Below are 21,695 nucleotides of genomic sequence, written 5' to 3'. Positions count from 1 at the left end.
GCAGAAAAAGAAAACTATCCTTTTTAATTAAACTGCTCTGAATCTGCCACTGGACTCAAGGCACTTTTTCAACCGCGGTGGGGAAAAAAAAAAAAAAAGCAAATTATTTAACATTGGGGAAAAAAAATTCCAATAGTAAATCAAGTTTTTAAAATCTTACATAAGTGAACAGCCATAAAATGTAAATGTGTTTATTATTCATGAGAAGTGTCATAGTGACTAGTGCTGCGAAGTAGAGTAGAGAAGTGTTACTGCTGAATAATTTCATCGCTGACATTTTTAATAACAGTAAGAAGAAGTGGTATAATAAAAAAAAGGGGTTAAAAATGTATAAGTGCTATGATAGACTCCTTTTTGCTGCCTGTGGTGTGCCACACCTATGACAGCCCTTCCAGCAACCCTGATGTGGATAAGCAGAAGAAAATGGATGGAGGATTTAAGAAAAGAAACAAATAAAATAAATTCTAGTCAGATATGAAGTATTCCCTCACAAATGTATATTTAACAACCTAAAACTGTTTGTTTTAGTGCATCCCTGAATAAATGTCCTGTTATATTTTCCAGTGATTTTCCAGGGTTGTGCCAAATGAAGCCAATTTAATCTGTCCAGATGTATTTGAAAAATTGCTTCAGAAATGATCCAGGTCTCTATTTAAAGCTTGTATTTTAACAAGAAAGCTGCTGTTTTTGGACCTAGGATCACAATCCTCTTCATAACCCTTTGACTAGCTGCCCTGAACCCAGACATGCAAGTTAAATCTGGTAACAGTAAAGCTAATGCACATATTATCGCATATCCAGATGGTTTTTAATAGCAGAAACCATTTAAGGTTTAAAAAAGCAAAAACAAACAGATTTATTCCATCTGTACATTTCTGTACTACTCTTCTTATCAATCATTAACACGCCATAAATGCATGTTTTCTTGCCTTTTTGACTCTCGTTTGTAAGGTTCATGAACCGTGATGAGATTGTGCACGTTTTAAGGACTGCTCTGTTGTATTAACGAGGCTGTAAAGCCCATCGAAAGCAGTGTGGCTGAAGGATCCTAATTAGCTCACAGGACTCCACTTGCCATGATGGGATGTGAAAACTGTTAACACGGGGTTTTATCTTTCATTTCAGGGTTATTTGCGTAGAATAATCCACTGCGAGAGTGTGTTTGTTAAACTGTGGATTTGGCTCTTTCTGCAGTTCCCTCATTGAAATCTGACCTTGCAGTAGACGGCACAGTTTATACTGAGCTTTCTGCCTGTTTTGTGCCCAATGTTACACATTTAAAAAGTTTGAAAATTACGCAGCCTGCGATGACAGATTTGCAAATATGAAACAAAAGAAAGTTGATCACAGTAAAAGATTATCAGCTTTCTCTTTTATTGAAAAATATAGAAGTTATTTCAAAGAAAGAAAAGTGAAGATAAATATATTAATATACTGTAAAACCAGAATATGGAACAGGGAAAGAAAACAGTACATACTTGGCATATCACTAAAGCCAGTGGGAAAAAAAGGAAACATTCTTTAGCTGAACTTTGAGCCAGCTGTCTTACGCAGTTCTTATCTCTCTCTTTTTTTTTTTCCCCCCACTCCCCACACCATTGCTGTCAGGGAATGAAAAACTTCTAAGCAGACCTGGGGCAGAGTGTGTTTGCAAATTCTTTTACATGGTTTATTCTGGCCTACTTAGGAGTTTCCCACAGAGAAACACAACAAATGCCCGAAAGTTAAGATCATTATGCTAAAATACATTAAGTATTTTAGCATAATTTTGTGTACTTTTCCACAATTTTCTATTTATGTCTTCCAAAATCTACAGCAATATACTGTCTGGTGTTGCAGACAGCTGTGAAAATGTCGCAATGCAAACACAATCTGACCACATATGTACCATATCATGTTAAATCCAATATTTGTCTGTTTGCTTAGTAGGATCTCATAGTCACACTGCTGGTAACAAAGCTTGTTTACTGTAATCGCTGATGGCACTACCTATATGTACATTATTTTATCAAAAGATAACAGCAAACGTCTTGGAGATGAACAAAAGGGATTGCATCACCCCAAACACTACATGTTGCAAAACTGATCAACAGAAGACATCCTAAGATTTGGCCCATATACACTGAAATATAAAAAGAGGTCTATAATGCATATCTATACAGAAGTAGAAAAAAACTAAATCCAATGTGCTGCTAACATTACTACAGAAGCCCTGAGAGGCAAGTGAGGAGTTGAAAATTAAGGTGTTGTCTGTGTAATCTTTCAGAGTGATTTTTTTCCCCCCACATCTGTGAGACAGGTGAAGAGAAAGGTTTCCACTAAAGTAAGGAAAAAGAAAAGTTCTGCCAGGGCCACATTTCTTTCATTTAACTAACCAGTAGTTTTGATGCTGAAAAACCAACCAATTACAACCAGAATGTAACAGAAAAATGAAAATCAAAGTGAAAAATTACAATTAAATGTTTCCAATTTATTTCCACCCCAATCGACTAAGTGAAAATATGTTAGAAACCCAAAAACAAACTTCCTACAAAATAAATTTAAAATACCCTGGCATAAGAAAACATTTTGGATCATGCATTAAAAAAAAGAAAAACAGACACCCACTTTTTTTCCCCCACTCAGGACTTCTATACCTTATCCAACAATATAGTTAACATACTTGGCAATTTCCTCAGGATCGCCTTCAGTTTCAGAACGTCTTGCAATCTATACGGGCACATAGTGTTCCAAAACATTACAACAACCCAGAACAGAATGGCACAGCATCCTGATTCTATATACACAACCCTGCATCAGTGCCACAACAGGAAATTCCAAGCTAACATTTGTCAAATGTGGCAATTAGTTTTTTTTAAAAACACGAAATAATAGAAGAAGGTCAGACATTAATCATGGATACAAGAAAGTAAAGTACGCACTCTTTCTGTGTAATTTATAGCTGAAAGTAATCTGGAGTAGCCTACCGAGTGAAACCAACTAAACACAAAAAAAGCCAAAGGGAAACAGCCCACCTATCTGTTTCTGGAGCAGTTCCAGCTGGTCGGGGGCCAATATTCTCGCACATTTAATGAGTAGACTGGGAGAAGCCAGATGATTGGTTGATTTAATCATCTGTTCCTACTATGTGATTCTGGTTGGGTAAAGGAGTTGAGTATTATCACCTTTGGGTCCACTTTGGGAAGTAAATATCCTTCTCACTGCTCAGAGACATACCTGATGCCCATCTGTTAAGTAGCAGTCCTCTAATAACACTTTAAACATGCTACATCCTTTCTCTGCTCTCAGAGACAAGCCTGGACACATGTACAGAGAGAGGGAATGCTTTTGACAGAAGCATAAATGCTTAAATGTAATTATATGGTGGCAACTCCCTTCACAAATGTCTTACATCTTTCCACTGACCTGCTAATCCTACTTCAGCTAAGAAGCGGAATGAGAGGCATGACAGACACACATATTTTACCACAATCACAATTCCTGTCTTGCTTTTTTTTTTAAAAAAAAAAAAAGTACAAGACACATAACACTTACAAAAGGCCTCTTTTTGACAATTCACAGTTTTTCTGTATTTAAAAAAAAAATCTTTCACCAACTCTGATTTTGTAAAAGACATTTCCCTGTAATGAACATGGGATCAGGAGTGATTTAAGACAATTTATTGCCTACTTAAGGCCAGTATTTAAGTGCAATTCAGCCAACCTCTAACAAAGAAGATGGTTCTGTCTTTAGTACCCATAAGAAATTATGATATCTGGAAAAAACAACAACACAATTTTAAGACTAAGGAGTGCACATTAAGAATGATCCATCCCTTATGACAACAAATTAATAAATATTACAGCCGTCTGTGAATTTAAAGAATGCAGATATTCCCAATGAAAAATGGAAACAAAATAATAATCTACCCAACTCAAAACAGCAGCAGGCTGCTGTATACTAACTCCCAGATACTGCAGATACAATAAAGTAGAAAATAGCATAAATCAACTGTTAAACTCTTAAAAAGGCATAACTTTTTCTGTTTAGTGTCTATGCCAAAATAGTGTCATTGGCAAATAAAACCCCATATTCACTCACACACACTGTGGGATTCTAACGCCATCTTGGTTTCACTCCTCATCCTTTCCCTACATCCTTCCACAGAATCCATACCACACATCCACATTACCCAATCTCACTGTCATCTCTTCTCTCTTCTTAAAATGATATGTCTGTGATATTATTTACTAATGGTTTGCAATTGCTTCTTCTTGGTTAAGGGTTTAAATGTGGTAAACAATACTTTTTTGGGAAAACTGAGACTTTACCAGTAATATGAGTAAACCCAAACACTTCAAAAAGGGCCACTTTGTGAGCCAGTCAGTCTGCACTGTAGCGTGCATTTAGCCCACCCTAGCTACAGCATGGTGAAAAAGCCTTATTTATCATGTTTACAGTCCTTTTCAACTGTTCTTGGCAGCTAAAGTCTAAACTCTAATCTCATCGTCATCATCCTCGTCCATGAAGGTGAAATCTCTCTCTCCTTCTCCCCCACGTGGGGAACTGTACTTTGCACTGTCCGTGTCACCGTCATGGAGGCGGTAGTTAGGTTTCTCCTCAGAACCAGAGCTGGACACAGAGCAGCTATCCATATTGTGGTGGTTGTTCTTGGTTTGTAGCTCAGGGGTGTAGGGATCCACCATGGCTTTTTGCTGGTACATGCTGCGAGGAGGCCTTGCAGGGGCTCGCTCCTCTGCATCGTCATCATCTATGTGGGGAATGAGGGACGGCGAAGCATGGCCCTCGCTTCCCTTGCCTTCCTCGTAGCCAAGGTCATCCTCCTCCCAACCTTTCTTTTCCATCACGCTCAAGATGTCCCCGAGCATCGAAGGGCCCAGGTCAATGTGGAAGGACATTATAGACTCTGCGTGCTTCATCCCACCTCCTTTAGGCATGGATGGAGGCAAATCTGTAGGTTCGCCAAAATCCCGTTCCTCAAGCTCTGGATCAAGGGCTGCCATAGCTGCTGCTCCATTTAACGGCTTGCTTTCGATCTCATTCACCTTCTTCATTGGGCTTGAGGAAACGCTCTTTGGCAGTTGGATACCTCTGTTAGTACCCTCGTCGTTCAGGTACGGCAGGGATATGGCGGTCTTCACAAACTGAGAGGAGCCGGCAGAAGGTGCCATCGCATTGTACTCACACTTGTCCGCCCGATTTACAGACTGAGATCGCTTGCTGTTTCTGAAGGTACGGGACAGAAGCCCGGGCTTGGAACTTGGTGAGCCTTGCTTTTTGTCTGGCTCCCTGGGAGGTTCTCCTGAACGGGTGCTGAGAAATGAGGTGTCCCCAAAGGCATCGCCCCCTCGGCCCACGTGCATGGTGTGACGGAAGTCCCCCAGCGGAGCACTGATCATCTCTGCGGTCAGGTCAGCCCGAGACCTCCGCTTTGACTGATTGGAGTTGCTGACCAGTTGCTTAAGAATGGGCATGATGGCAGTCTTTTAGTAACGATCCACAGGTAAAATTTAAATTAGGATCTGAAGGTGGTCAGGAGAGTTCCTTTCAAAGTTTTTAGCAATTGTAAGGGATGTTGTCAAAGCACATATAACTTCAGGTGTTTGAGTAGAGCCATTCTGGTCCTTGGTTGAAAAAGCCTGTGGTGAAGAAGAAGAAGGAGAATACAGAGCATTAAAACCACATCAGTAGTTCTGTAAACTAAATGTAGCTCTGCAACATGGCAGGCAAAGTGAAAACAAGTAAAAAAAAAAAAAAAATAGATTCCATTAAACTGAGATAAAAATGTAACATTCTGCTTTGAAGAATTCTTTCTATTCATTTCTCATTACTCACTATTGCATAAAACACTCTTTTCTGATCTCCATCAAGCATGGAAAGTTTGGTAGCCAGGGCTTCAAAATGAAGGCTCACTTGAGTGGTTCTAAACTCTAAAAGGTTTTCTGTGCAGAAGACTGTAAGGGTGTTATGCAATCGTGAAAAGGCTCTCTTGTACAAAGTTCAAAGCACCCTCACCTTACTCCAACCCAGTCACAATAGCCCCTGTGAAGTTCTACCATGGTAAACTTCATTCCTATTCAAATTAGTTCGATTCATCTGATACATTTTTGAGCTTTTTCTAAAAGTCTAGGGCTGCTGTTGTGATCTGTTTTTCATGGGCTGCAGTGCCTGCCATCACTGCTGTGCTTTAGTTCCCATTTAGGCCCCTGCCTGTTACATAACCAGCAAGACACAGGATACTGTGAGCTAGAGCAGTTGAAGCTGGCAGAAATAAAAGAAAGAAGAAGAAAAAAAAAAAAAATGAAGAGGAACAACATCTCTTCAGCATGGATCGACTTACAGCACAGCTCAGAAAACTCCAGACCGACTACATTTTGCTCTCACCCTCCCCTGTCTTCAAGAGATAAATAGTTTCCAAAAACTGCTTTTTATGTTATTCTCTTTTTGGGTGGAATTTGTCTTTTTAAACCCCGTAGGCAACACTTGAACACTTCACGCAGTGTATTTTGTTCCGTATTAATCTGTTTTTCATATAACAGACATCAATCAGCAACTTCTATTACATTTGTCTATAAAGCTTTGGTGAAAAGTAGCAGATTAAAAGGTTTTGAAACCCCCTTTGGAAAGCAGAATGATTCTTTCACAGGTCAGTTTGATCTTTTCCATGCCAAATGACTATACAACTAATTTTAATCCTTAGACCAAACTGACCTTAAACCACTTAAACCTTGAAACATGATCTTAGAACAGAAATGCAGTGGAAAAAGAGGTTTAAACAACCACTTATGTGCTAGCTACAGTCTACTAGCTCCATGTGTTTCTGACATTAACAATGGCTTCAATTGTTTAAGCCAGACAGAAATACCATTACTCTCAGTGTTTTCAAACTCACGCTGAAGCCCACGCTCTAGGGCTGCATGCGTATCCCCCATGAATGAAAGGGGGCTTCACTCAACAATATTCCAAAGAAACGTCACCCATGAAAACATTTGCATCTCTGACAAGAACCCATTCAATTGGAAAGGGAACTGATGCACTAGAGGGAACAGAGGGGGGCTTGATAAATGATAAAAGCTAGTGCTCTTCTTTTTTTTTTTTTGCTCTTCTTTCAAAAGACAGATCATCCCCAAAGAGTACTAAATTCTATCCACTGCCACATTTTTATCTTCCATATTCACCACCTTCATTCAAGATTTCTTCAGTAGTTCTGGTGCTAATGGAAGAGACACATTGTTCTCACAGTGGTTGAACAAAGACCAAATGTAATAAGGATAGTACTCCAAAGGCTTATTTTCTTGTTCTGTTGAAAAAGCTATTTGAGTTCAAGCTCACACCCATATACGTGACAACTGGAAAGAGCTTACTGTTACTAAAGCTATTTACGCCGCAACTGGGTGCCAAATTACAAGATTATAGCTTAAAGCAAACAAACACCACCAATATCCTCCGGAGCGGAGGCACTGTTGTTAAATTAATGCAGTATGATCCATCATTGGGTAAACCCTTTATTATTTCATGCATTGTGCAGTTGCCCCATTAGTATCTGCTGCACAAAAGATTGCTGAATGTGTGGGTGACCGCTAAAGACAACTCATCATCTTACATGTTCCTCCCTGCTGCACAAAGTTTTGTATTTCTCTATGGCAACGTCAGAGCTGAGCGCTGGCTACCAAGTGGGCTTCCTGTCTCTAAGCTGACCAGAAATGGCGAGAAAGATTTTATCCCCTACATGGAGAGATCAACTCATTCAGATGGATTAACCCTTCCCGGTGACCACATGCCAGGCAATAAGACAAAGTTCACAGTGCAATAGCTGAGGGGCGGAAGCTTTTGATGTGCCATGTGACTCGAAGACATTCAACCTCAGCATAAAAGATGTCACTGAGTTCTCGAATATCAAAAGGTGCAAACCTCACACCTTAAGTCATTCTAGGAAATGGCCCATTTTATGCCTTGGGGAGCCCCTTGGTCTTTGATGAGGAATAGTTTCAAAACCCCGCAGGGTCATCAAGACCCCATTATTGTGGCTGTGACAAAAAAAAATGAAGCATGACCTGCCTGGAGTCCTGTCATATTCAGTTTTAGCCTTTCAGTACTTTGTAAAAAAATACATTATGAGAAATGACACAGTCATTTTCACCATTCAGTTTCAAAATAACACTCCAGAATGGTTCAATGCTCTCCATATGAAACGGTGACAGTGTTAAATGTTCTTTTACACAGAAAAGGGATGTTTCTTCTTTGTTTTTTAGTTCTCAGGGGAAATTTGTCCATGCTGTCATCAGTTATATGTACATTTAATGCTTAGATTGTTAAAGTCATTGGCAGCATGACTATCAGCACTATAAAAAGTTATTTTGGAAAAGCAAACAGATTCAAGGACTCATTTTCATTCACATCAGTAGAGTGTATTTGAAGAGGAAATGGTGACCTTTTAGATAGATTTCATTGCACAATAGGCGAGCGGGAGTATCTTATTGTTTGGTTTTCTGTTTCTAGGTGACCCTTTGTTCTTCTCATTTTATTACTGTTACTAGCTAGATGAAAGAAATGAAAGTATGGGGCTTAACTACAACTCTGTCTACAAGTTTGTGTCAGAGCACTCAGTGTGCCTAAAAATATGAAGATATTGTTAGTTTATTTCAGTTGAGAATCAGTTTTTGTTTTTTGTGCCAGTCAGTGACAAAGCCTTTATGTAATGGAGTCCCACATGACACTAGCTTGAACTGAGACAAGTGGTGACAGGGCCATGAATGATTAAGAGCATTTTATGTCGCCAGCAGAATGTGATGTGGGCAGAATGACATCACAACAGCCAACATGCTCATCAGCGCTCAGCGTAACGCTTGTAATCCTTAGGATCACAGGCGCCCTGCAGTCCTCGGCTATCCTGTGTCACTTTCTCTCCTTCCACTCAACAAAGAGGGGAAAGAGGCTTTGGCTGCTCATCCAATAACAACTTGGCTACTGTCATGTTAAACCAACCGGCATGCAGACTATATAAGAGTTTCTGTTTTTATCTTTGGCTCCATTTAAATTTTTTAAAGTGAGATGGAGAAACAGTCTATCCTTTTTTCACGAGGTGGAGGAGGCCTTCATGCAAATATTACAAAGAGTCAGGTGAAGGGTAAATTCAAACCTTGTTATTTTTAATACTAGAATAACGAGCATATATTTAAGCACATAATGCACTGCCTAAGCTGTCTCTGCAATAAGAAAACTTCTGCTTGTTTTAACCTTGAACTACCCAGAGTCGTCTCTATAGTTCATTCCCACTGTCAGTGTCATTGATATGCAAATGAATATTCAAGTTAGCCAACGCCATCTATGACACTGCTAATCAGTTAATCAATGGAGCTGCATAACAATGGAACGTTCTTAACTCAAAGTGACAAAGAAGATTGGGAAATTTCATTAGCTCTTATTCTGGCAGGCTCTAACCTTCACACCAAACATCTGATTCCCACGGGTGGGGGGGGCATGGGGGTAAAAAAAAAAAAAAAAAAAAGCACTGAAATAGCAAAAAGTTATATATAGAGAGAAGAACGACTGTTGAAAGGTGAAACAGATCACATTGCTGAAGGGGTTAAAAATAACACATTCAATTATTTATCTTATTTTACAGCAATTTGAATTTGTATTAATGTGAGTTCTGTGGTTATGTTCAAAAATGTTTTTGTAACATGTGAGAGAAATAAAAATACTATTAAATATGGTGCAAAAACTAAAGGATTAGGAGAACTCATGAACTATGTATGAGTCTGATTTCGACTCACATCATGTAACTGCAGCTCATTAGCAAAGCCTCCCTCTGACTTCACGGTGCTTTTTCATGTGCCTCAAAGTTTCCTCCAAGCAAATCTACTTACTTGCCTTAACTCACCACACAGATAATAAATAATAAATATAAATATGCCGTTTGTTTTGGCCTTGCTTGGCTTGCTCCGCCTGCAAACAGCACCCAAAAACTAAATCAGAACTGCATCTAAAACAAAACAAAAAAAACCATCTGACTAACACCATAAGACAGTAATGAAAGACTTTTGACGTGATTTTCTACAATTGCATGCTCTGCTACGGACAAATAAAAACAATAAACTATCATTTGCTTCTTTGCTTATTTGTTACTGCCTGACACATAAGGAACCTGTTCTTCCTGTTTAACTTCATTTATAGTTACCTAGCTCTAAGGCAAGCCTTGCATGATAAACAGCAAAAGTATCCTGAGCAGAAACATGCAGAATGTTATGACACTAATGGCCTCACCTCTCAACAGTAAAGGATATACATACTTAACACCGGTGAAACTGACTTGTACAAAGTATGATTACATGGTGAATGGATCCCACTAATATAAGCACGTCTAGAACACGCTCTACCCGCTTATTTGAAAGTCTCATTGCATATTTCAGAGAGAAAACAGGGAAGCAATGAGAGTCAAATTTATCCAGCCAGTTCTTTTTTACTGAAGAGTCTGCAATGGCATTCCACTTCTAACACGCAGGTTCTAGGCAGAGCTGTGCAGGCGCACGTCTGCAAGTTGTCACTAGTAAATTTGTAACATAAGCTATTCTTGTTGATCACTAAGTGTTCTCTCGGCTGATGAAAAGACAAAAGTTATAATATACAAAAAGTCTTTGCATTGAAGTAAAACAGACTGATAAGTGTTAAAAACATTAAAGTGAAACACAGCATCACCATTGCAGGGTGACACGCCATTGAGATTTTTAGATAAATACAAGCAAATGTCTCTGTAGTCTCTGCGCTGGTTGAATTCCCATAATCTTTTTTCGGTGTAGCCACAGAGCTATGCTTTACTGATCCCAAGGGATATGAAGTGAAAATAAAGCAGTTTTTTTCACATGAACTCCAAGAAAAGTTGAGAGAATCACTTCAGGACAATGTCTGAAGTAGGGCTGTGACGATTAGTCGACTAGTCACGATTAAGTCGTCTATCAAAATCGTCGACGACTGATTTAATAGTCGACGCGTCGTTTGAAGCTTTGTAAGATCACAAAAGACGCAGGAATAAGTAGTAGGATTTAAGAGTGTAATAACGGACTGAAACAGAAGATGGCAGCACTGCATGTACAAGGATGCCAGCTGCCGTTAAACCCAGAAGAAGAAGAAGCTCTGTCCCAGAATTCATAGCACAGCCCAGCTCAGTTTCCAACAATGGCGGCAGCTGGTTAGTTTTAATATTAACTCTTATCATTCTTTCTGGGTCACAAAATAAACGTTTAACATATTTTCAGGCGAGAATGTAGCGGCGTAAACCTCAAATATCTGCTCAGTTTATCAAGACATCACATATTTTTAAAAGCGCTCCGACGTTTTCGGAGACGTCTGTTACCCACTAGCTCTATAGCGAGCCGGGGTCAAGGCTCACTAGAGCCGCTGAGAACACCGGACTCCCGGCAAATCGTTTTCAAACCCACTGCCGTCTTTCGCTACTCAGGTTAAACATATATAAGTCACTTAGATAACTTCAAAATGTTATTGTTTGGCTTTTTTCAGTGTTTTATTTGTTCCTGAGTAAATCGGTTTGGCTGAGATTAAATTATAGTTTTTACACAGCTGAATAAACGTCAAGCAGAAAACTGATTATCAGAAGTGTGAGATGCTCGAGAATATACTCCGGTGTCCTGTTATATTTTAGATAGCAAGGAGTTTATTAAACTTCACCGAAACAATCTGTAAATTTCATTAAAGTTTAATAAACTATCATCTTGTCTTTATTTTTAGTTAGCACATATCTTAAACACTTAAAGCTGTAAGCTAATGATAGTTATATAAGAGCAGATGCTGCTGGTGCAATAAGCTGCACGTTTTACGTCCAATGGATCTGATTAGTCGACTAATCGCAAAAATAATCAGTGACTAGTCGACTATCAAAATAATCGTTTGTGGCAGCCCTAGTCTGAAGTAAGGAGAAGGTCCACTTGAGACACCCCGTCACTAGAGGAAATACTTTGTAGGGTTTAGACATTTGTGCTGCGTGGGTAGAGCATGCAGACGGCAGGACGCACTGTATGACACCAGCGTACTCGCTGTGAATTCACTGGAATGTGTCAGTGTCACATGCCTGCTACTGGACATCCAGAGCTTGAAGGTTTAAGACCCTTCTGACTTTACTGAATATTTGTATTCCCACACGTATCTCCGATGGGCAATGTCTTAGAAAGTTCAGGTCCAGAGTGCATTTGGGAAAATTACTTAAGTTGAATTAATACGATTTATGCAGGGAAGGAAACATAACCAAGAGTTTACTGATGCTATTATGCTGACCTGTTTATAACTTATATTTTTATAGGTTTTGAGTTGTGTATTTATTCCATGCCATATGGCGTGTGGTGGAAAAAGTTTGACAACCACAGTTTCAAACAATCATTGGTGTATAGTTTCATCAAATTCCAGCCAGAAAGACTTGTGCTGTTGAAAGACTGTCTTTGAATTAGGAAATGCTGTTTATTTGGCCTAAAATCCATACAATGGTCATAAATCACTTAATACTAACAAAGCCTTTTTTCGATAACAGCTCTTCTGTGCCGTTTCTAATGCATTAATTAGCAAAATGCTGTATGTGCTTCAATGGGTTATGCTTACGTAATGCATTTCTACTGTACTGTAACAAATTACAGAACAAAGAAAGTCCCAAAGAATACCTTTGTTTTTATTTTAAAGGGTGCATGTGCAATAAACATGCATTGAGGTCATATAATATAGGGGGTGCTAGGTTTTGTCATGATATACACTGCAACCTTGTTAAGCTGTAATAAGAGAACAGAAGCAGAAATTGATATGAGGTATAGTTTGGTCAAGATTTACCAGAAGCCTAAAAGAAAGCAATTGTGCCAGTATCAAAATACAAATATGGTTTGTGCAATCTGAACTTGAGATTTAAGCAACACAACAGCTTAAAGATACTTGAAACCTGAAACAAGCAGACAATGGGCTTACACAGAGGTCAAAGATGAGTTGTTCAGGTCACTCCTGAAATGCTGAGTGCTTCATGTAAAAAGCCTTCAGGAGTTCAAACAACCAGGACACAAAGACATACCTACATCTGCATGAGTGTTGCCAAAGTACCACCACCTGTGTGTGTGGAAACTGTGGAGTATCAGGGCCCCACTGCCACCCAGGCAAAAACAAAAACACAAGAGGATTAAGAGCAGCATTTTCATCGTGAGCGAATAAAACTAGCATGTCTGGACTAGCCCTCTGCACTGCGACAGTTCCTTAGGGTGTATGGCACAACCTCCAGTTACGACCCCAACACTTCCTGTGACACAAACACCAAATGAATTTATTTTCAGTCTTTACTAATCCTGATATCCAGAAGCACAGGACAAACTTCCAAATGATTCTTTGTGTTTCCAGTCAAACTGGCCTTTTATAAATCTGTTATTCCTGCATGGCTGGACAAAGCAGCAAATACTGGGTGGGCTGCCATGCTGTGCCCCAGCCAAAGAGAGAAGAGAAAAAGGCTGGCTCATAATCAAACAGATAGGTAATGAACATGCTCCTTGATTAAAAAAATAAGCCTCTGCCCAAACAAGTCTACCGAGAGTTTGTTTTGAGGGGGAAAAAATATATATATACACACCCCCCCTCTTGGTGTATGAATAATATCTAGAGTAAAAATTAGAGGGAGTAAAGCCTTTCCCATGTGAAGCAATATTACCTCAGGGACTTGTGCAAAAAAGGGAAGGCACAGATGGATTCACTGAAGAGAAACACATCCTCAAAGGGGCGGTGGAGGGTGTCACCACATTGGATTCACTCAGTCATGCCAGTGCAGTGACAGACGTTCTTTCACCGTGTCCTGCATGAAATGTACCCAAGCCCTCATTATGCCTACTGTGGATGGCTTGAACTATACTCTGTGTGCGTGTGTGTGTACGCGCACGTGAGCGTACATGTCTAATTAATCGCCAAAATCCTCCCCATCAGTCTCTAACAAATAGACAGCATTCACGCCTGGTACCAGAGGTCAGGATCTGAGCCAAGTGGTTGAATTAACTGTCCAATAGCTGCTGGATCGTGAAACGATGCAGAATTTCAACTGAGGATTGTTTTGTAGATGACAAAGAGGGAAAGTAATGCTTTGTTGTAACATTTGGCTTACACTATACTTAGAAAGTTTAAACAGCTTACATGCCGTACTGGCTGGTTGTTTTAAAAATGAGACCTTGGGGAAAACCCCAACAAAAATTTAAAAAAAAAAATTGGCACTATATTAAAATAGATAATCTAGTGCCAGACAGCCAAGCTCAACACATATATCCGCACACACTCTCTGGTAAAAGCAGCAGTAGGCCTCTCAATGGGACTGAAAGATAAGTGACCGTTTTCTGCTCTGCGTCAACTTATCAGCAGCTTGTGGCTTTTTTTTGGTTACTTTTTTTTTTTTAAAATCAGCAGCCTCCTTGCTAAACTCAAATACCCAAACTGACTATAAAGACCTTAAGCAGAGAGCCCTGACAAACAAGATGAGTTAATAAACCCCCATGGTGTTCACTTTAATGACACCAACTGCAGCAGGCTAAACACTCGCTGACCAAAGAGAACACCCAAGCCCGCAAACATAGTCACTTCAACCAGATAATAGCAATTCACAACAGCTGAGAAGCTGAAAAACGCCATAACAAGACAACAGAGATAAAAACTGGAACACGGTACACAGCTACTGCACTCCTGAAGCATATTGTAAGCTTAATTGCACCCTTCCTTGATTTACCTACATCCACTGTGATTTTGTTAGTGCTGTGTGTAGATGTTGTGCTTGCTGTGAGTGAGCATGTGTTTAAGTTCTTACCAGAGTGACTCTTCAGGAATGTCCAACTAGCACACAAGGATAAATTACATCTCAGTTGCTCCTCAAGGGTTGGGCAATCGTCATAGCCAAAGCGCCCTATCATCATCCTACGTGACTGCCAATATAAATAAAGAGCTAAATAATGCATCAAGGTCATTTATTGGTAAGGTAACTGAGATAAATGATTAGTCAGTGCAATAATCTAATTAAATATAATTGGGAGTTGGGTCAGAACGAACTTGAGATTCAAGTTTAACAATTTAGGGAAAAAAATCGTAACAATAAATTCTGTTTATCTATGAGCCAGACGAGAGAAGAGCCAAAACCTAAGAGCTTTCATGCATCACCACCTGATTTTCTCAGTAAAAACCTTTCAAGTATCATCGGTGTCATCTTACTGCAGTTCGTCTTTCTTTGATTTGGTTTTCTTAAAGACATTTGGCATACTACTTTGATTTGGCACTCAAATAACAACTTTGATTCCCTGGAAACTGGCAGCATAAAGTCTTAATTAGTAGAGTGCATACACTCAACCTGCTGTGGGTGTGAACAATAAGTTTAAAGTCCATCAGCCACTAAGTTTGAACTAACACAAATGTGTTCAAGAGTCTCACACATCCACATACAACCCCCACCCCCCAAAAAACCAAGTATATACACACATCTCACTAGCTCCCAGTTTGGATTTAGACAAACTGTACTTGTAACTGAGAAGCCAGCAAAGACACACAAAGCACAATGGAAAACAAAGCAACAGAGAGGAAGGCGCGAACCAAACCCTTCTGGCACACCCAAAACCACACGCACATACCTATAAAGGGAAACAGACTAATGCAGGTAAACTCACACAGGACGGGCCTCAAAGCTGATTCATGTAAACGACACTGAAACACGTTCAGTTAAAACAAAGAGACAAAGGAACTTCGATCCTTATCCATTTAGGTATTGCAACTTCACCCTAGTCCATTCACAACACAGAACTGCTGACCTAGAAAAGGACCTCTATAGGCTCAGGCAGGAAATGTGTGATTCTCACAGGATTATCAGATATGCATGACAAGAACCCACAACAACTCATGTGACTGTTCCCATCTCCTGAACTGGTTTCCTTGCATGACTTTGTCATCTGGTAGTCACAGTGGTGACCAACATACTTCCTTTGTCCTTTTAGTATGCTTAAGGCCAAAACCACCTGTTTCTGTGGTCACTCAATGCTGGAAAACAATGATGGCTCATTGGAGTGTAAAAAAGGCCAATGACTGGACAAAAACTGCCAGCTGCACACCACCAGTTACTGTGTTTTTATTTTTGTTTTGCTTTTCTACACTATATTATCCAAGTCTACAAGAGTCGGCACATATGGTGCAGAAATACATCCTATTAATTGCAATACTGTGTCAGTAATTAAGGGTAAGTAAAAGGACATAATACAATCATAACTGTTTAATGATAAACTCTGTATTGCATGAAAGCTTCCACTGTTGCCAGTACAGCTGAAAGAGCTGATGTAGTTTACACACATTTCTATTCAACTCTATGCCTGTTACTAGCATACTACCAGCTCCTGATCACCAACTCTGATGAGGAGGTCCTCATCATGAGCTTTAATCCTGGATCAGCAAAACTCAACAGGCCCCAGTAACAATGCAATTCTAGGGAGTTCTATATATATTAAACTATGTGTCAGCAGCAGTGCACTGGTTGCTAGTGAAAGAGCTAACAAAGCATGGAGGAAGCTAACAGGAGCCAACAGGTTGGTAGTTTAGTATATGATCCAAGCCTATGTCAACAGTCCGTCGGCCGACATGGACAGTGATAACAGAGGGTGTTTTTTTGTTTTGTTTTTACAATGGCACGAGAAAGAGGAGCTCTCATGGAAAACCTGTGCAAACACAGGGAGAATATGCAACCTCCGTATGCACCTAGGACCCATTTGTTGTAAGGGACAGAGCTAACCACTGAACCACCATCTGATAAGACTTCTTATCTGTTACTTCATCCATTTGAGAAGGTATACTCAATGTGAAACAGAGACCATGAATTACAGAAAGATGCAGCAAAGACTTTTATTTTGAGCGGAACTATGACAAAAGCAAATAAATTAGCTAAATAATCATTCCATTTATGGTCTAGGTCCTGTTGATAGATTTAAAAAAAAAAGACCATTAAAAAAACATTTTTGCTACATTTTAAATTTAAATTTGAAGTTATGAAAGCAATCTTTCAATTGACCCTCATGCTGTCTTAGACATAAAGCAAAACTCCCAGTCCTTTCCTCTCAGTAAGGAAAAGCTTTATTAATCTAACACTGGTGCTGGATCAGTACCCTGTATTGGCAGCCAAGGTACCCATACCAGTGTGTAACTGGAAGAAAAATAATTACCTTGTTTAAAAGTTGCTGCAACACATCTTGCAAAGTAGATTTGTGTAACCACACTGGTCCAACAACAGGATTTTGGATTATGTGATTTGGACATGCCAATCACCCTGATGTTGGGTATTGTTTTGTTATCTTCTTCAACATAACTGAAACCAAAGAGGGTGTTCTGAAACTTTGCAACATGGGATCGAGTCAAGCCGGCCACATTCAGCGGTTTTGAAATGCCTTGCGTCACGCGTGCCAATTTTCCAGACTGGTTTCACAGTTTAAACAATTGAGTTTAAGACATCAACAGTGACAGGTGATGCAAAAAACGAGATCATACTGTGCCAAAACATACAGTACTACTGCGTGACAGATTTTGAAATCTATGTCACAGTAAGTTATGCTGTCAGCCTGTTGTTGGGAGAGGACAAAATGACTTTAGTGTTTAGCAACGCAAAGTAAAACATTTTTCCCGTTGAACTGGTTAGGTTACATTGATAACCAAAAAAAGGCATAGGCATGGTGATGGGGTGTCAGGTGCATAGGGGCTGTTTCGAAAGAAAAGAGAGCACACTCTTCTTCTGAGAAAAGATATGTCATGTGAAATGAAATGACAAAAAAAAAAAACTGTTGTATCACTGTTTCAGGTTAGTTCAAGTTGCTAAATGTTTATGCAATTATTTCTAGAACATAGATGCTACAAAATATGTCTACATGTCCAAGTTTCTATGTGAACAATTTCGTACTTTTTCCTCTAATTTGCCATCAAATAAGACAATGATGGTCTCTGATTAATTTGTTTTTCTTTTCTGACATTCAGAGTTAACTATAATTTGCAAAAACCTGAAGACACTGATAAAATATTAAACTGTTGCTTTTCATATCAAGTCTGTTCAAAGGTTAAGTCAAACATCCTCAGCATGACTGCTCTTCAAAGACCTCATTGCTTTCTTTGCAGGTGGGGTGAATCCTGTAATTGTCTGAGACAAAGCAACTTTCCTTGGGGAGTTCAACATAACCAGAAAGAACAGCTTAAAAAATGTGCACATGCGTCACTCGTGAAATGATTCAGACTTTGCAGAAATGATCAGGCCTCCATAGTTTCAAAGCTCTGGAGGGCTTTTTTTTTCAATGTAAATCCAAATGGTATTAATTCACACGAATAACTCAATAATGACCTTTTGCTTGCTGCAAATTGCCCTCTTTGAGCCAAATGTCAAGACATTCTCTCATCATTACCTGTCAGTCTCCCATGGAGCTTGGAATAAAGGTAGATGAGCAAACAATTTACAAGGCCATTTCCTAAGGCATGGGAATATTACTCCAAGTTGTCACATCTGACTCCGGTTAACCAATTTATATTTATCGCCTAATAAAAACAAAAAGAAAAATGTTTCTGCTCTTACATTAAACCGTCACGTAGTATGAAACCCAGACACACAAATAAAACAGAAAGTCTATAAGGAAATGAGGTGCCCTCAGTTTTTACTAACTACACAAAAACTGCCTGAAGTAAATGTTTTCATGTACATGAGTCTAAATGCACGTCCACAACCTCTACTACTGCACACCCTCTTTCTAATATAAAACTGTAATGACCTCACCACAGCCAAGAGTTGGGAAAGTAGCCAGCTTCCTCAAAACGCAGCAGGAGTATCCTCCAGAGGAAACTCAAAGAGCCTCCATAGCAAAAAAAAAAAAAAAAAAAAAAAAAGCACAGTCAGAGATGACACATACTCTCCCTCCCCTACTGGCTGTGCAGTGGACACAATAGATCTCGATGGTGAGATATCTGCCTGGCAGCCCTGGAGAAGACATCCACTAAGGAGCTGAAAGGCCTGAAGTGTGTGCAGTAATGCAGCACTGTTGTCACTGGAAAGAAGACAGAGAGACGCAAGAGGATGCCAGGAAAAAAAAAAAGTGGCAGCGCTGGCAGGACGGTGACAAGTCAGTGTCGGAGTTAAGACAAGATTTCACTAGTCAACTTTTAAGATGTAAATAAGTGAGCTATTTTTTGCACTCGTCTAAGTTCTTTGATTTAGAGTTATCAGTGCAGAGTACGTAAATGATTAATCGAGCAAAATGACAAGAACAGACCAACCTTTGGGCTCTTGTTAACTACTGCTCTGTGTTTGTGTGTAGGACAAGGGCAATAGTCACACAAAGTCAACACCAGACCTGAACTCATCAGTCAACGCGTCCTTTCACTATTGTCCAGACCGACAGTTTAACAAGCGTGAAGAGCTGACGATGAGTGAGGAATAATGAAACAGAATGTTATAAAACGGACCTGCAGACTTTATGGACAGTGTAGTTAAAGTCGGGCACACACTATACAGCCTTCATTTAGAGCATGATGAATGAGGCCGGGCACGTATACAGCCACTGTGGCAACTCGTACAGCAAATTACTCAGTTCATCAGGCGGGATGATGACCATAAGAGGTAAGTGCCAAGTCTTTAACCACAAACAGGAAAAAACTCCCTAATGATCCAGGGAGGTGGACAAATATGCCTGCCAAAGATGGGGTGAAAATAGCTGTTTAGATTGTAGAGCTCTTGCTAGATTCCCAGAGATTTCACTGAGATCCAACAGCAGCGGTATTAATGTTACGTAATTCTCACTGAAGAGAACTGATGCTCATGCAACCATCTGCCCCTTGCTCTGATTAAATCATGACCCGTCCTGTAGCCAAATATAGTTATTTGGGACACTTTTCTTAGACTTTGCAACCTAGTTTTAACTCTGGGATATCTGCTGCTTCATTGAGTTAGTTGCTCTTATTTACAATATGAAAGGCCAGAGTTTGTGGGCACATTACCACAGAGGATCCCAAATGTGAAATACGTCACTCTCTGCAATGGTAAACCCAGCTAATTCCTTTCTTGAGTAGTTTTTGGGCCCAAAACAAGAAAAATATCCAACTTTAATAAGTCATACAAAACTGGATTTGAAAAAGAAAAAAAAACCCCTCAGGAGATCCCATGACTTTTAACGAAAGTTATTAGCTCAGCACAGCTTTTTGGCCATTATTCAAACTGAAAGCACAGCAAAGTCTATAGTGGCATAGGTCAAGAAAATGGTTCCATATCAGGCAGGATATTTGTAATTTTAAAAAAGCACCCTTTAGATTAACGTGTTGGCTCTTGAAGATGTTTTAAACTCAGGTGGTTACTTTTATTGTATCTTTTTTTGACCCTGTACTTCCCAGTCTTCCTCAGGCTGATGGAGGACACAGAGGACGCGAGAGAGCTCATTGTTTTGGCTCCATATGGGACACCGAGGAGCTCGATGAAACTGCCAGGCTCTGATTGTCCAGAAGCAGATGACATTCAAATGAGATGCAGATTTCACTCCGTTGGCTTTACTTCAACCTACGCCTCTTCCTCTGACCCCACAGAGTATTCTGGAAACTACACTCAACACACTGGCTACAACCCAAAGATGACTAAAAGTCGTCGCTCGTCATCAGAACAACCCCTGGATACGTGTAATACAACAAAACATCACTCCTCAGGTTACCGCGAAGAAACGTTACCTTTTTCTTTAAGGTCCACGCGGTGGCGAAGTTTCAGACTATATCCCTCTCAACTTTCCGTAAACACCGCGAAGGGTGAGTTAGCACAAACTTAGTTAAGAGTCCGTAGAGAGAAGCAAGAGAATTGTGGCAGGACGGTCCCTGTTCTGGTGCTCCCAACGTTCGTTTACTTTGCATCTGTGTGGCTCACAAAGCGGCCCTCCTCCTCCTCCTCCTCCTCCTCCTCCCCCTCCCCTCCCGCGCTGGAGAGCACCACCTCCTGCTGCGGTTTAAAGGGACAGAGCGCCATTTATCCACAACGCCTAACAATAGCTGGGACTTCAACTTGAGTATCCCAAGCCTGACCCAGTGAGTGGTAAAGGCTGTTCCCCAAGCTAGCTGACAGGGACTAGTTGCTGCGAAGTAAAACATTTGAACACTTAAGGGAGAAGCAACCGCCGTCTGGCTTTTTGTACCACACGGGCTACCTTAGAAATGAGGCTGGCAGGGGAAACTGGTTATAGCCAAACTCTGCTATGCCCAAATGCAACAGAATTTGCCTACTGGCACATCTAAACCATGATCTAAACACAGATAAAAATAATAAAATCTTGCTTGCTGTTCTGAACAAGGAGATCTGCTGTTCTGTAATGTTGCACCCATATTTAGCTCCATAAAATAACAGCTTTTTAAAAAAAAAAAAAAAAAAAACTTATTAGACTCATTTATTTGTTATATATATGTAGATAAAATTCGCGTTTACAAATGCTTGTATATAGACTAGTAGTTAAAAGTGGACAGAACTTCATATATCATATACATACACTGAATCAATGTATCATCTAACTTGTGAAGAAGGTGAATAACCATGCACTAAAGGTCATGCTAATATGGTTAAATCAGTATGTTTTCTCACGTTAGCCTTTTAGCACCACATAAATGACTGCTATTGGTTTCAAACATGCTAAATTTCAGAAATGTGCACTTAGTGCAAG

The 21,695-nt window shown here is 39.8% G+C and overlaps 1 protein-coding gene across 3 annotated transcripts; it reads right to left on the bottom strand.

Annotated features, from left to right (window-relative positions):
* Positions 1–1,566: 1,566 nt before the first annotated feature.
* Positions 1,567–21,118, bottom strand: cdc42ep4b (CDC42 effector protein (Rho GTPase binding) 4b). 3 transcript variants are annotated; one of them, XM_040039068.1, is made up of 2 exons: positions 20,722–21,118; positions 1,567–5,639 (listed from the first exon to the last, which is right to left on the bottom strand). In XM_040039068.1, exon 2 carries the CDS (start codon positions 5,472–5,474, stop codon positions 4,470–4,472), a length of 1,005 nt encoding a protein of 334 aa, XP_039895002.1. In that variant the 5' UTR covers positions 5,475–5,639; positions 20,722–21,118; the 3' UTR covers positions 1,567–4,469. The 3 variants fall into 3 exon arrangements, with proteins under 3 accessions (XP_039895002.1, XP_039895004.1, XP_039895003.1); XM_040039070.1 differs by lacking the exon at positions 20,722–21,118 and adding an exon at positions 18,788–18,810; XM_040039069.1 differs by lacking the exon at positions 20,722–21,118 and adding an exon at positions 14,819–18,780.
* Between the last annotated feature and the right edge of the window lie 577 nt (positions 21,119–21,695).

This window comes from Simochromis diagramma, unplaced genomic scaffold, assembly GCF_900408965.1.
Source record: "Simochromis diagramma unplaced genomic scaffold, fSimDia1.1 OVJJ01000402.1, whole genome shotgun sequence".
Lineage (NCBI taxonomy): Eukaryota > Metazoa > Chordata > Actinopteri > Cichliformes > Cichlidae > Simochromis > Simochromis diagramma.
The sequence above is the reverse complement of the archived record's forward strand: the minus strand, read 5'-3'. Positions and strand labels throughout refer to the sequence as shown.